The following is a 16,500-nucleotide window of genomic DNA, read 5'->3' as shown; positions in this document are numbered from 1 at the left end:
ATTGCAACAGATTTAATGCAGAAGCAGATAGTACAATACAGATGTCTTCTGTTAGGCCAGACATTAAAGAGATTTGCAAAAATGTAAAACAATATCATTCTTCTCTCTAAATATTTTGTTTTTGAAGACATAGCTATTTTTCATAGGAATATATTGTTTATGTTAACATGAAATATATCTTAAATATTCTGGTTTTATTTTTAATATGATAATTGTTGGTAGATATAACCCACATAAATAAAACTCTTTGTAATCTTCCATAATTTTTAAGAATGTGCAAGGGTCATGAGACCAGAAATACAAGAACTTCTGTTTTACAGCAAACCCTACCACCGGTTAGTTTCTGCTTCCACCTTGAGCCAAAGAGTTACCTAAATACTAGATACTCTTCCTTTCCTGACCATGCAGGGATTGCAACTCCAAAATAATCCTCTGCCTAACCTCAATTTTGTGTTTACTCTACATTGTTGGCAAGATACAGAGTTGCTATTTCACTGAAGTTCCTTTGGAAAATGTTTCTTCCCCAGATATAATGTATAATGTCCGTGTACATAGTAATTAGTAGCCAAGGTTAGCAGAATCATGGGAGTGGCTCCTGGTTCATTACTAGCAGGAATTTTATGTATTTTTCAAGCAAATTGGATTATTGGAAAGTACAATAACCTGGCTTGTAGAAATTTCAAAATAGGTTTCAGTTCTTCTGTTACACATGACATTTCAGTCTGTAAATATCACACATCCGTCAGAGAACTAATATGGGTGGCCCTCACTTCATTGAGGAATGAGTTACTGAGCGTGAAATGCCAACAACTATATCCCAAGAGAATATTTAAATAGTTTCAGACAGTCACAGGGAAGAAATGCCAGGATTTGTAGAACATATTTGTCCATTGATCTATGCCTGAGTTCAGGGCCCTGAAAAGGTAGGTATCAAGCAGAAATTCTCCAGAGGCAGAGATCCCTATTTGGGCCTATGTTAAAAGAATATTTCAAGTCAACCAGAAAAATAACAATGCTTGTTCTTTTGCACAACAATGATCTCACTTAAAAGAACATGTGATTTTGTTTTTCATAATATTTCACAGCATTAAATATTCTTTTAATATTTTTAATGACTGCATGTAGTCTGTCATATGGCTACAGCATATTTGACCTTACTATTTATTTTTAAATATTAACATTATTTCTAGTTTTGTTTGCATACATATATCCTACATTCATCTCTGATTATCTTTTAAGGACAAATTCCCAAAAGGAAAATTGTTAGATCAAGGAAGAAATCACGTTTTAAAGATTAAAAGAAAAAATACATGTTGCTATATATTGCCAGCATGTATGAAAGAGCCCATTTCCCAGGAACTTCACTAACATTGCCAGCATTTCCTTTAACATGGCCAACTCTTCCTAAAATAGTCAGATGCAAGTTATATTTGGATATGCTTTAATGTTGTTAGGCCTTAGTCAGATCTGAGAATGTCATGTGGTTGGTTTCTTAGCAATTTATCTTCTAATTTCTTTCTAAACTTCATGCAACAGTAGTGGATAAAAAGAGACACTTCTTTCCATTAAGGTACAAAAACACTCTTCCCAATATTTGCACATACTAATATATAATTTTCATTTTGGATGATACTATACAGATATTACTAGATTTTTGTTCTCCTATTCCTAAAGGAGTCTTTCTTTTCCATTACCTTCAGATTTGTTTTTCTCTCACCCTATGACTGAGAGGAAAAAAAATACGAAATTTATATGCTACCAATATAAATTACCTCAGAGTACAGAAATAAATAATATGGGCTCAAGAGTATAACTTTCCTCATTATTATCATCATGCTCAATGCATTTTTATTTTAGGAGGAAAGATAATTATTTTGATGTAGACATTCTTAAAACAAATGTGTAGGGCATGCCCACAAATCTGGAGACACTGAGGACACATCTGCGAACAAAGCAGACAAAAAGTTTCTGCTTTCATGGAGTTTACATTCGTGTATTTGAAAATAAATGCGTAAGAGGCATAGTATTCACCAAACAGTTTTGTTGTGGTGTTTATTTTCTATTTCTGTTTCTTTGTTGTCATTCATATCAATGAGATAAAACATGCACACAAGAAAGCATGGGTGATTAGTATCTGACTTAAGTCATTACTTAGGCAACAAAATATACCAAGTAACTATTCTTTCTAAGCCTTCAAACTGTCCTCTAACTGACCTTGGTGTCTATAGGCTTCAGACAAATGGTTTAGTAATTGAGGGCAATAAATTAGAGTCAATCACATTTAGTTAGGAGAAAATAAAGCCTCAGTGTGCTAAAACAAGCTGACCTTCTGACTTTGCATTTGTATTGCACCCTTCCTGCTCTCCGTCTGTGCTTGATGCTGTGCTGAGATCTTCTGACCTTGGCAGTACTTCCTGAGATATGTCTGGACTACAATCCTCACTCGGTCTTATTGCTAGATTGCTCAAAAGGAGAAAATTATTGGAAAAAGTATTTGAAAGTCAGAAATAAGGGTTTTGAGTGACTAGCCTTGAAAGTAAAATTCTTGTTACAATTAAAATGTTCAGTTTAAATGATGAAAAATACGTAATCTGTTTTAAGCATTATGTTTCAAATTGTTGTTAAGGACAGTTAGGAGATAGTGAATAATACCATTTTTTGCTTGACACTGTAGCTGCATGGTATTCATTTCACCTTTTAGTAACTTGATATGCTGAGAAGAGACTGGACATTAAAGACTGAAGTTTTCTGGCCTGCATAGTATTCGAAGCCAATCCTTAGACCTCCCATATGACTGGTTAAAAACCATTCAGTTAGTGTTCATCCAAAAGGAATTTGGTATTTTGGTTTATTTGTTTATTCATTGCTTTTTTTTCAATGAGTCACTATAAAGAGTTCCTTCAAGTTTTAAATTATGCATATTAAATTTTTCTGAAAACTTGTTTGTTTAAAATTAGTCTTTCTATCAAAGCCCTGCTTACATCTAATTACATCAAAGCAGTATGTAAAAATCATGTCAAAACAGTATGGTGCCAAAAGTTATCTGTAGGCACTTCCCAGGAGCTTGGAGATAATTGAATCTAATTCTTTTGATGGAACAAGATGATGGCAACCTGATGAACCCATTTGAGCATTAATTGTCTTTGAAATAGAAATTCATATGCTAAATACTTTCATATATTTAGTTCAGTAACAAACATTTATTAAGTGTTTAATGGGTGCTAAATCTTATAAGCATATACAGTCTAAAAATGAATAAGGCACAATTACCCTAAATAACTTCAAGCCTAGTAAGGTTTAGCCTTCTTAAATTACTTTTGTTTATTTATTGTAAGAGACTCTAAATTTCTGGTTTTCATTATTATCTGGCCAAAACTCATTTAAATATATTATATCCCATTTTTAATCATATAAACCATCAGGTCCCCAGCTGGTAATAATTTACTTAACAAATGCATAGCTAAATAATCAAAGATTTTCATACATTTTTGGAAAAGATTAAAGATATCCTATAATCCACATTTTATAGACAAAAAACTGGCAGGAATCTGGCTTAAGCCCCAGTTTCCAAAATCTAGTCAAAAGGGCTTTCTAGTGCAGTCTATATGAGAGACAGAATACAGAAAAATAATAATTAGTTGGTGCTAACAATCATCTTAATTTGACTGAGATTATTATTTTGTCTTATGCACTAGGGGTGGAATTCATTCTCTGTTCTCCTTGACATTTCTCATATATTATTTCTGTACCATTAACAGCTTAATAGATATATTTACTTTGCATTAGTTTTCCAGATCAAGAAATTCGTAAAGTGGCAGTTCAACAGTTAGACAACCTCTCGAATGATGAACTACTGGAGTATCTCCCGCAACTAGTCCAGGTACGAACAGCAGAGTTGCCAAAGGATTCCAGGACTTCAACTAATAATTCTCTTTAAAAAATTTCCAGTGAGTCAGCAATAGACAACATAAAAGTGATATTGCAATTTGGCCAACCAAGGAACTAAGTTCTGGCTTATATGTCAACATGCATAATGTAGGCATTCTCTAGCTAGTTACAAAAAAGGTACAGTTACAGGAAAGGTATATAAAATCCAAAAGGAAAGTTTTTTTTAAAGAATGTCACTTACTCGGAAAGAATGTCACACTACTCGGAAAATATAGAAATGGTTGTGATAAAGTTGTTTCACGTGACTATGTAAAACAATAAAAAATTTAACCCAATAAATATTATATAGAAAATCGTCTAGTCAGCTTCTCATAACTTAATGTTTCTTGCCTTTCCCTTAGAATATTATAATGTTGATTATAAATCATATAAAAGTCATCTTATAGGATAATAACCAAATTCTACCACCAGATAGTACATTTTAGTAACAATATCAACTATAACAATGTTGGAGTAATTTTGGAAAATACCATAAATTTTTGTAGAAATTTAATGAGCAAAGACTGATCTAGACTGAATATTTGAAATAAACAATTACATCTTTTAAAAATGACCACATAGTCCCCGGGGCACGGGGAGGGCTGTGCAACACAAAGACAAGTAGTGATTTTACAGCATCTTTCTATGCTGATGGACAGTGACTGTGAAGGGGTATGTCGGGGGGACTTGGTGAAGGGGGGAGCCTAGTAATCATAATGTTCTTCATGTAATTGTAGATTATTGATACCAAAACAATAAATAAATAAATTAATTAATTAAATTTAATTTAATTAAAAAGATACTTCCAGAGAATGAAAATTGGAATTGGAATTGCTATGATTTGTTCTTTATTTCTACCCAAACATAAAAATAAAACCTTAAAGAGGAAAAAAAATGACCACATAATGACTATCCAAACTACAAATGATAATATTTTTCTAAATTGGCCATATATTGAGTGCTGGATAGGTCTAAAATAGTGGTCTTTATGTTTTTAGGTTTTTTATTTATTTTTAACTCTGGTATTTTTTTATCTGGCAGGTAAAATTGTAGTTACAGGCTATTTTAAATGCCAGGGCTTCAGTTTGAACACTAAAGACAGGAAACTGAGACTAAAGGGGGAAGCCTCTATTAATAACTGGAATAACATATTACTTTGCACACAGAATGTACACTTCTCCTAAGGACTCCTAAAGAGAGATCTGGTGTAGAAGTAGCTGTACCATACACTTACTTCTACGGATCCTTATAGTTGTGATTTTCCTATATTTGCCAGGATAGCATAATGAAAATAAAGACTAGCCCAACTTGTAGGAACTCTGTTCATCTCATGGTTCATGAGTTTGGAGAACATGCAATATCTAATCTGACTCAAGAAAGTAAGATTTTTATAAAGTTGATATAGATTAAACCTATTTCAAAGTCCCAATCTGAATCAATACACTTGGCACAAGGAATATTGCTGAGATCCATATACCTACAAATCCAAATTTATAAAACAAGGTGCACACAGAATCCAACATAACAAATACACACAGGTAGAATTAGGTTAAGTTGAAACTATTCAACAATTGAAAATGAAAATTATAAAATATTCTCAGATGGAAAGAAGTATATAATGTGACTAAAAGATAAAAACTGTGAAGAATTTTCATGTTTTAGAGTAGTTTGACCTTAAACTTTCATGCTATTCTTAACTCTAAAACTTTCCAAGACATAGAAATCCCACCCTACTGATTATTTTTTGAATTACATTATTTTGTGATGTATTATCTTGTTAGAATCATGTAGGCTATATTAAGGCAATAAGACATGACTCTAAGAACATAATGAAAACAGAAGATATTGTTCATAGTTAGGAATAAATAAGACATAGACCCAGAGGTTACTGCAAACCACAGCTCATAACCATGCAGGTAGGTTCCAAGAACAGTTCTTAATAATGAGGTGTACACCAGAAATAATGCCTGTCTCCTTGATGGTGAGGCAGGACTTAGGGGGAAATTGTGCCAGTCTATAGACTGATGCAGGGAGTTTGGAAGCAAAGGAAGCAATTCATGAACAAAAGTAGTTATTGGGCTCACAAAGAAGTAATGGGAAAATCTAAAAAGAAAGGTAGAAAGACAAGCATAGAAGCAAATTCTGAGACATTTCACCTGTTCTTGTGCTCATATGATATGCTCACTATTAGGGCATAAACACAGCTCATGACCTAAACAGCTGAGTATTAACAAATAAGTAAAAGAGGCCATAGCTGCAGTTTACATACATTATTGTCTTCAGACATTCAGACAGCCTCAAGAGTTTATGCAAAATTGGTGAAATCATCTTTGATGCTCTCACATCTTAGAAATTCATAAATTTTTCCATCCTTGAGGATGGGTAGCATATTGAGGTATTTCTTTATGTGTATTTTGAATGAATATTGTAACCACTTTTTTCTCCTGTCTGTACTACACTATAAAACTAGTTTAAACTATTGAATGTGTGTGTGTGTGTGTGTGTGTGTGTGTGTGTGTGTGTGTGTGTGTGTGTGTGTGTGAGAGAGAGAGAGAGAGAGAGAGACTTAAATGGCTCATTGAGCAACTAAAGATAGAAACTGCCTCTCAAACAGGATTGAGCATTTTTATGACAAGAGCGCAGTTTTCATTTTCACAACATACTCAGATTTCTGGGATGATGATGGGGACCCAGTACTGACTATTGAGGGTGAAGTCCCTGCAAAGTGCAGGTGGAGGTCCCAAAGATATCAAGGGCTGCCACTGCCATCTGAGTGATCCACCAGGTTGAGTATCCTAGAAAATCTTAGTTGTTCACAGTAGAAACGAGGAAAAGGAATTGGTAATGGGTGGATTATGGTGGCAACAATCAGTTCTGAAACCTCTAAGTAAAGCTTCAAGGCCTGCAGATTAATACTGATACATCAGTTAGTGGATTCAATTAAGGCTTTCAATGTGCATTAATTTCATCTCCCAAAGAGAAGAAATATCTGTTGTTTAATAGTGCCATTTTTATATCCAGGACACTGATTATGATACTATTTTTGTGCCAGGATTTTCTTTCTAAACACAGTTAACTCGACCAGCCACCTGCACTTGTTTATTATTCTATTATACTAATGCATAAATAAGGAATGGAAACAGACTACACAAACCCAAATTGTGTGATGTGTGTATGCTCCAGCTACTAAAATTATCAAATACATTATTAATATATTTTTTTTAAGTTTATACTATTTTCCTTGGTCTTTTTTCAAGCCTCTTAAGTCCCTCTGTATTCTGCTATAATTTTGTAACTGAAAAGAAAAGAGTAAATTAATCATATCTCTTACTTCAGGCTGTCAAGTTTGAATGGAACCTTGAAAGTCCTCTGGTGCAGCTCCTATTACACCGCTCATTGCAAAGCATCCAGATTGCCCATCGTCTTTACTGGTAAGACTAGCCAAAACAGGATAGGAAACCTCTTTTGTTGTCATCTTCTCTCTGTGGGGAAGCTTTAGAAGAAATTAAAGATTCTTTTAACTGGTAATTGATACAAACTTCCACTTAAAATTCAGCCGAGCTTGAATCTTTGTCAAAGTTATTTTTATTTATGAATACAATATAACTGTCACCATCTTCAAAGTCTTCCTATTGTACAGTTGCTGCTGTTTAAATCAATCATAACTTTACATTGGAATGATACCTTTCCTATAGCTTGAAATCACAAGTTCTATTTGTGGTCATATCTACTTGTTGCAAATTTCAGTACAAGATCTAGTTGTAGGACAGTTTTGGATGTTTTGGAAAAACATGTAAAGTGATTTCTGTACATCTATGTATAGAGTAGAGGCCAACATATACTCTTTCTTTTGAAAATTCCCAGGGCACTAACTTTACACAAAGCATAAATTTGAAATATTATTAGTGGAGAAATGAGACTTGAGAGATATCAGAATTTCTCCCATCATTACCTTTACCTACTCTTGATCCTATTGAATATGATGTTCTTCGGATGCTGTACTTTCAATTTTATTACTAACCTTGTAGTTTCAATTTCATAGAAAAATTTTAACATTTAAAAGTGTCAATGACCTATAGATAAAATTGGATCTATCTTTTGTCCTCATATATTTATGGCAGAAATTATTAATGGCTTTAATTGCTAGGGAAGAATTTTAATTAGTAGGGGAAAAAAGGAAGTCCTTCTCATTTTTCAGTATCATATTTTTCTGCTTCAGTAAATGATACTTATGTTGACATTACTTGTCCCATGTGAATGACTTGAACATTTCATTGCAAAGGAGAGATACATGGAATTGTCAGGTACCAATGTTTGTTTTGATGCTCATTTTCATTTTTAAGGCCTATAAAAAGCAGAACACTTCCTGCTGATAACACTGGGTCCTTCACTGAATAGACTCTCTTGCCAAGCTCTAAATGAAGTCGTATTAGGGTTTTCCATCAGCTATTGCAGTGCAAGGGAAGTTAAGTGGATACACTAAGTGATATTCTACTGTCATATTAAAACTTATTTTAATTCATGTGTATATGCTTTCTCTGTTAAGTTCATGTTTACATCCCTTATAATTTCACTTTTGTTTCTTTTTTTTACCTGTGTGCATTAAATGAAAGCAAATTAAAAAGTAATATGACTAGATAACAATCTTGATTTAAATATCTGAACCATAATACAAAAGTATATCAGGTATAAAAAGTATATAAAAAGATAATTTGTAAAAAGACTTCTTTAAAACTAGAACAAAATATTAAAGACATATCCTAATAGATTAACGATTGTTTAAATACATGTGCTACCTTTGTAAGTTCCTCACCTGCTAAAGCAGCATGAAAATTGGAGTCATTTGAAAGGCGACAATGAATGCAAGCAAAGTTGTAAATCAATGTCATACTTGCAAGTTCATAATAAATAAAATTATGTCACTGTTACCAAAGAGGTTGGGAGAAAAGCCTTTCTATGTATAATTCTCACCTTTATGAAGAAGACAAGGAGCAACAAAAAAGCCTACCTCTCCTCTCACTGATTCAGAAAGAAAATAAGATAGAAGGAAGAGAAAAGAATATCAATTACAAATGGACTGCTTGTTTTTGATTACTTAATTTATGAGACTATGGAAAAAAGGAAAACTAAAATAAGGAGGGAGATTTTTAAATGCATACACCCTTTTAAAATGTAAATAAAAATTAAGAATCAGGCAAAATATACTAAGCATGAAATAACATTTATATTTAAGGCATGTCTTGAAGTTTAAAAGACAGCTGGCACTAGTATCATGGTTGGGGAATATTTATGTGTAGAATGTTTGAGTTAAAACTCTAAGGACGAATTTGAGACCATTCATGATGCACGCAAACAAAGAAACAAATAAACCCTCAGTGTATCTTTCCTGAAAAACAAACAAAAAGTACTACCCTGTAATTATAAACAAGACAAACAAACAAAAAACACAAAACTAAAGGTAGGGATCCATCAGCCATCAGTTTAATGATTTTTTTTTTTAACTTGGATGACTACCACCTCCTCAAATTCAGCATATCTAGGACTGAACCCAACATCTTGTCCTACACATCCAGGGCTTGGAATCTTTTCTGGATCTTCCCTGTTCCTTACTAACATGCTTAATTGTTTACCAAACCCTGTAACTCCTTACTTCCTAAGTAGCTCTCCTCCAATCTGCTGATTCCACCTGTCACTGCCACTAACCAGAAGGTGGTTGCCCCAGACATTGAACCATGAATAAGCATGCTGGGACAGAAAACCACCTTGACTTCTTGGCATCATTGTGGGTAGCTTTCCTGAAAGCCAAAATTGCCCTGGTATTAACACAAGTCTTCTCCATTGGAAGGGTGAATGCACTATCGGTAGCCCCTATTTTTCATGGAAAGAGAGTTAACAATAACCTTTGGATTTGGAAGGTTTAAAAAGCTTTCCATCCCAATTTGCACCTTAAAAAATGGGAAGGCTGTAAATAGGAACTTTAATTTTTATTTTCTGTTCATACATAGGTCCCTCTTCCTATTCTATAGGAATTAATTATAGAAGCTTAAATTCAGTGCCTTTTTCTGTTTTAAGAAACCATTAACCGATAGATACTGAGTTGAATGGGGGTCTCCTAAAAGATATACCCACATCCTGACCCCAGGAACCTGTGAATATGACCTTATTTAGAAAAAAAGCCTTTGAAGATGTAATTAACTTGAGATCTTGAAATTAGACCAACCTGGATTTTTAAAGTGGATCTTAAATCTAATTATATATGTCTTTCTAAAAGACGGAAGGGAGCATCCACACAGAGCAGGATGTGACGATGGAAGCACTGCTCAGAGTGATGGAGCCCAAAGCCAGGGAATGCCAGATCACAAGACGCTGGAGGAGGCAAGGAAGGATTCTCCTGTAGAACCTTAAAGATAAATACTTCAAATATGTTTTTAAAATTTGGAGAATATGCCATAAATGGAAAGCAATATTGCTGTCTTTCATGCTCCTAAGCTGGTTGAAAGAGCTCCAAGGAAGATTCAATTTAAATCAAAATCAGTATGGTAGGGAGCCATTTTATAACATGGCTCCTTTATAAATTGTTACTTAAGCCCTGTGCTGCAAAACTCTGAAAATGTTTCCTTCAAAGTATGGACTCAGGCTGAGATGAAACTCCCATTTGGAAACTTTGTAAGTGCAGTCATTTTCCTTCTGTTTTATTCACTGATATATCACAGGCACCTAGTCCAGTACTGGTGCTTGGCAACTATTCCGTAAGTTACTGGTGAATAAATAAATGACTAGGACTAAGTTGCCTGGACCCAGCTGTGCACATGGAGGCTTGTGACAGAAGGGGGCAGAAGAGGGCTGTTTGAGCAGTCAATGGGGCCGGATGCCAAAGCAGAGATGGCAAGGCTAGAGCAATTTGGAGAGATTGGCCCAAGCAGGACAAGACAACGGAAATCACCAGTGAAGTCAAAACTGGACTGGAGGCAGAATGTGAGCAGAAGTCAGGAATTAGGGCTTGAAGACCAAGCTGATGCAGCAGCGTGTGCCGGTCCTCTTGGAAGAACCACAGAATGAATGAGGCAGTGGCGTTTCAGGTATGCGGCCTTTCCAAGGTGGCACATGGTATTGAAGAACTATATCCTATAAGCTTTAATATGTTACCCATAAAATTGAGAGAATGCGAAATCTGCCCATTCATTTTTTTAAACAATCTACTCTGAACTTTTCTTATCTAGAATTTTGGGGCAATTCTCAAACTGGAAACTACTCTAAATAAAACAAAATAATGTGGAAATTTTGTATCATGTAATTCGAAATCACACATGTCCCACTTATGCTCTATCCTCAATATTTCTCCCTTGATGCCTGAAATTCTCTCATTAGTGGGTCACTTCTTTAGGTTAAATATTGTTTCCCCAGAAGTTCTCATCTAATATGAAAAAGATACATGTCAGAATGTAATACTTATGATGAATTAGTTTGTCCTTTGTGGATTTATGTGACAAATATTGAGGTGCTAGATGCTGTTGAACCTGTGTGGATAAAACAGAATGGTACTTGCCTAGAGAAGCCCCTAGACTAACAATACATTAGCATCCTGGCAACAGGAAGGAGCTCATTGGCTATGCGGCAGGGGCAAAGGAGAAGGAGAGAATGGACAACAAAATGTCCTTTGACAGTTTTGCCTATGACCCTTCCAAATACAACTACAAGGCAGAGAGGCGAGGCAAGCCATCAAGTCAATATGAAAGCCTAAACGTGTGCTTCCATTCTGTCAGAGTTAAATACTGATAAGGCACACAAATGAACGCACAAAGGAAGTAAGTGCTCTCTCTGCTTTGATGTCCAAAACACTCCCCGAAGTAAGAGTAAGGGAGCTGTACTTCGCGGAGTTATCATGCTGTGACAGAGAACTTACGATACAGAACAATAGGAGGTTTCAAAGCCTCAATCCTTTACCTTCTCGAATCATTATATTTCTACTAATTCACCTTTTTACCTTTACAATGTAATAAATAATAAAATACTGCTTCACTTTTTTGTAAGGAAAAGATATGTATTGCTGTCATTTAATATTGATCTCTTATAATCATCTTTTGCTGTCATTCTCAGAAAAGTACACACCAGATAAAATACTTACAGGAAGCAATTCACTAACCTAACAATTGTTGTTCTCTACCTCAATCAACCTGAAAAAAAATGTGACAGATAGTTGTAAGGAAGTTTACCTTTTATATATTAATCTGTAAAATCCTTTAGCACAGTTTCCTAGTGAAGGTGTATTATAAGAATGGTTGTTTTTGTCTGTTTTCTTTCTATTTTATATGATAGAAGTTTTATGTAGTTCCTTTAATAAAAGATTTTTTTTAAACTTAATATAATTTTTAAATTAATTTTCTAATATCATTATGTCTTCTTACTCCTGTTAAATATATATGAAAACAGAATCTCATAAAAAGTTCTACCACATCAATGCAAAAGCCAGGAACAGAGCTCCACCTCAACTATATCCTTAGTTTAAATTAATATCCCTTCAAATTCTTTTATAATTTTTTAAAAAGTGAAGATTTATAAAAATAAACTATATATACACACACACATATACATGTATATGTATATATACATGTACTAACTTCATTATATACCACCAGCATTATACTGCCTATTTTTCACTGTTTCTTAATCAGACTGTAGCTTTGCTCTAACCAACAAAATATATTATCTACAAAAAGGCAACCTGTTCAGAAAGTATCTTTGTCTTCTAATAATATTTGAATTTGTCTTCCAAAATGAGTGGTATAACTAACATATTCATAGAGTTACATGAAGTGAAATCAAATGGAACCTTAGGAATCATCTGTTATAATACTTTTTTCCCCCAGAAAGGGATTTCAACAAGTTAAGTGATTCATCCAATGAAATCATCTAGGTGGCTAAAGAATTGAGATTAAAACCTTTTTTAAGTGACATCTCAGGCCCAGTTCAGGTCTCTTTCTAATTCAATAACTACTTACAAAAAAAGTGCAACTTGAAGAATTAAAAATGTTTGTTTTTCTGTCAATAATTAGGAACTCATTCAAATACTGAAGGGCATTTTTCCTTAACTTGAAGCAAAACTGAAGAGAAAACAGTATCCCAAATTGAGATATCTGTATCTAATAGTTCAAAATTTTTGCCAAAAATATTGTATCCTCAAAGAAGTTTTGAAGGAAAGAATAAGCTTTTCCCAGCATCTCTTTTGTAGTTCCTGATTCTTACTTAAAACACTAAATATGCTCTTTCAGTTTTCCTATTAAACCATGAGTGTTAAGAAAACTGAGTAATTTACTTAATAGACTCAGTTTGTACTTATTTTTTAATACATATTATATAAAACCAAGACTTTCTCAGTTCTCTCAAAAAAAATATTTAAGAAATTAGAAATATGCCAATGAAATTCAAGTTAGTCCATTCAAGTTAAATGAGTAAGAAAATAAATTCCTGTAGTTCAGAACAGAACTTGGCAGTAATAAAATGTAAGCAAATCAATCTTTGGTTTCCTTTTAAATAATAATAGTCAGGAAGCAATTGGATCTATAGAAGCCTAAAGACCAGGAGAAAGATCTGGATTGATGACAGAGAATCAGGACATATCAGTACATTGATATACTTACCAGGCTCCCATTTGGGCTCAGTCATCCCCTAAATTTGGAGTCCCCATCTGGAGTCCCTGATTCTGGACCCAGATAAAGAAAGAGAGAGGTTTAGCGCACTATGTTGACCATATATTTAGGTATCATGTTTAGAAGTAGCACACACCACTGTTGCCTGTATTCCATAGGCCAGAAATCAGTAACAAGGCCCCACCTAGGTGCAAGGGAGTGTAGGAAAGTGGACCAGGTGTATATCTACATATAAAAACAAATGCTGTTTATCTGTTAAACCTAGACCTGCATCTGTCAAAGGTAAAGCAATAGAGATGATTCAAGAAATTTGGCTGTCAAGTGGTAGAAAAAATAGACATGAGAAGAAAACTAGTATTTATATTAATCAGCTTTCTTTTCAAAAGATAAAATTGATCTCAACAAATAAAAAGGACTCCTGCCTAGCTACTTCATTAAGAATCACTATTTTGATAAACAGCCTCTAAAAATGTGTTTTATCCAACCATTCTATAAATATTTCTAAGACATTACCTATGGGTATATTTTATAGCCATTTTACCTGGAGAGCTCATTATTTGTTTATGTAACTATGGTGAATGACTGTCACCCCTCATGGGGTCCAAAATTGAAGTAAGTATCCCTACCTTCTACTCTTTTAAATTATACCCTCACCATTCCCAAATCTTTTTTATATGCCATGTCATGGTTTACAGATATTATCAAGATACCCAACACAGAAAATCTGGCAGCCATTATTCTTACCTAATAACCTTCCTCAGTTCATCAGTCCTTAAATTCTGACTATTGTTTCTCATAAATATGTCTTGAATTTGTCCCTTCTTCTCTATTAACTTGGCCAGCATCTTAGCTCAAGCATTCAGTATCACCTACTTGTACTATTAAAACAACCTCCTAATTGTTTTACTTTGTTTCCATTCTTACCTGTCCATCCTCCACACCACTCTCAGAATAATCTTTATGTAATAAATACAGTTTGATTCCTAATTCATAAAGTAAACTCTAGAGTCTGAGTAACACACAGGTTGGTAGCATAATTCCATAATTCCAATCAGTTGTTTCTTACTGCCACGGTTTAGAATGATTAGACTATGAGATAAAAATCTATTCTCCCTTAATAAGAGCTCGCAATAGATTTTTATGATCTTAACTCTGCCTACTTCCCACCCCCATCTTGTCTAGCTTTCTACATTCATAGTCTTTCCTATTCTCAGGTAGTTAATCAAATTTTTAGGGGTCTTTCATGCCCTGATGACTTTGTACATGACATTTCCCTCTGCTTGAAATGCAGTTGTTCCATTATTTTCACAGATTCTTTTAGGACTTAGCTCAAGTTTTTATGCTCTTTGGAGATGTCTCTGAACCTGATCCTTGTACGCACTACCAGTACAGTTCTTAGCATATTGCATACTTTGCCCTTTTCTTTAAGACACTCTGGGCTACAGGTAACAGAAAATCGTGAATCAATTGGCTCAAAAGATATGAAACATTCATTTCTCACATAGCAAGATGTTCTTTAGTAGAGTGGTTCCAGAATTTATCATTGCAGCAACTCACTGATTTTGTTATAAACCCAGTTTCTTCATATCTTTCTGTCTGTCTGTCAGTATGTTAACTTGTCCTTAGGCCAGTTCACTTCATAGTTATAAGAAGACTGCCACAGTTGGTGTCATACATGATACATGTAGCAAAAGAAAAGGGGCTGATTCTTATCCAGGCAGAAAAATTTTCTTATAAAACTCATAGCAGAGTTAATTTCCTATATCATTTGCCAGAATTGGGTGATTATGTCATCCTGAACTACTCACCTGATCAGATGCCAATTAGATAATTGATTTACACAATTGGTTTAGAATATTCAGAGTTATTTCTAAGCTGGTCTTCTTCCCTGAAGATTTTGATATCTGAAAAAATCAATTTTTTTATTCAAGTGTGAAGTGGAGAATAGATTTTGATATAGATAAAACCCTATTTTTCCTTTCTGGATTGTGAGTCCCCATCTTAACCATCCATCCTTAATACAGAATATTGCACATAGTACATATAATTGGTACTCAATAAATACCTCTTGTGTGAATTAACAAAAATCATCACACCATATAGACATTTGTACTGCCTACAGGTTAACTTATCTTAACTGCTGTACTTAAAATAGCAGGCAATCAGAACAAATTACAGATGCTACATGTACAGAATTGGCTGTTGGTATTGTAATTACTTTTTTTGCTGTTGTTATTGAAAGAAAGTCTTATATTAGTTTCAGGTATACAATACAGTGGTTCAGCAGTTACCCATATTATTAGATCCTCACCCCCACTGGTGCAGTTATTATCTGTCAACATAGGAAGATGTTACAGAATTATTGGCTATGTTCTTCTTTCTGTATCACTATCTCCATGACCAACCTACATTATGATTGAGAATGGTATTCTAATTACTTTTGCTCTTTAAAATATAGCAAGAAACTCCCCTAGCTCTCTGGAACTGGGTAAAGTTGAGTTAAATGACTGAGGGAAAAATATGATGCTCTGGAATAAAAGTTTTTTAAGAGATATGAGGTGTTAACACTGATTGAATCCACAGTGTGAGGTGCTTTATACTGATTTAACTATTCTGTTTCTTAAAACTCTGATTGAAAATGCAAGGCTACATCTAGTGATTTGGCAAGAAGTGTTTTATGGTGAGACCTTTCCAAGCAGCCACTAACTATGTTATAAAATAAAATTTTTTGTATTGAGTCTCTATGAACTTTGGGGAATTACTGAACAGTCTGTTTTTTGCTGCCTCCTATGTTCTCCAGTTTGTTTATTTGGACTCTGAAGATTCATGATTCTTTTTGTTTTATATCAGTTAATGAGTAAGTTCTTTATTTTCAGGCCTTATTTTACTTTCTATCTTTACTCATCAAAAGATCACTCTTTGAAAA

The 16,500-nt window shown here is 34.0% G+C and overlaps 1 protein-coding gene across 8 annotated transcripts in view; it reads left to right on the top strand.

Moving 5' to 3' along the window:
- PIK3C2G (phosphatidylinositol-4-phosphate 3-kinase catalytic subunit type 2 gamma) overlaps positions 1-16,500 on the top strand; it is a 319,871-nt gene that overhangs the window by 134,633 nt on the left and 168,738 nt on the right. For all 8 annotated transcript variants that reach the window (XR_012125937.1, XM_073223871.1, XM_073223866.1 and 5 more), the window contains 2 exons: positions 3,787-3,880; positions 7,264-7,358. Coding sequence is in view for 7 of the 8 variants with exons in the window: in XM_073223871.1 (XP_073079972.1) it covers positions 3,787-3,880; positions 7,264-7,358 (189 nt within the window). In the remaining variant the exon portion in view is untranslated. The remainder of the gene's footprint in view (positions 1-3,786; positions 3,881-7,263; positions 7,359-16,500) is intronic.

This window comes from Manis javanica, chromosome 15 (assembly GCF_040802235.1).
Source record: "Manis javanica isolate MJ-LG chromosome 15, MJ_LKY, whole genome shotgun sequence".
NCBI lineage: Eukaryota > Metazoa > Chordata > Mammalia > Pholidota > Manidae > Manis > Manis javanica.
This window is presented reverse-complemented; position numbering and strand designations above follow the sequence as displayed.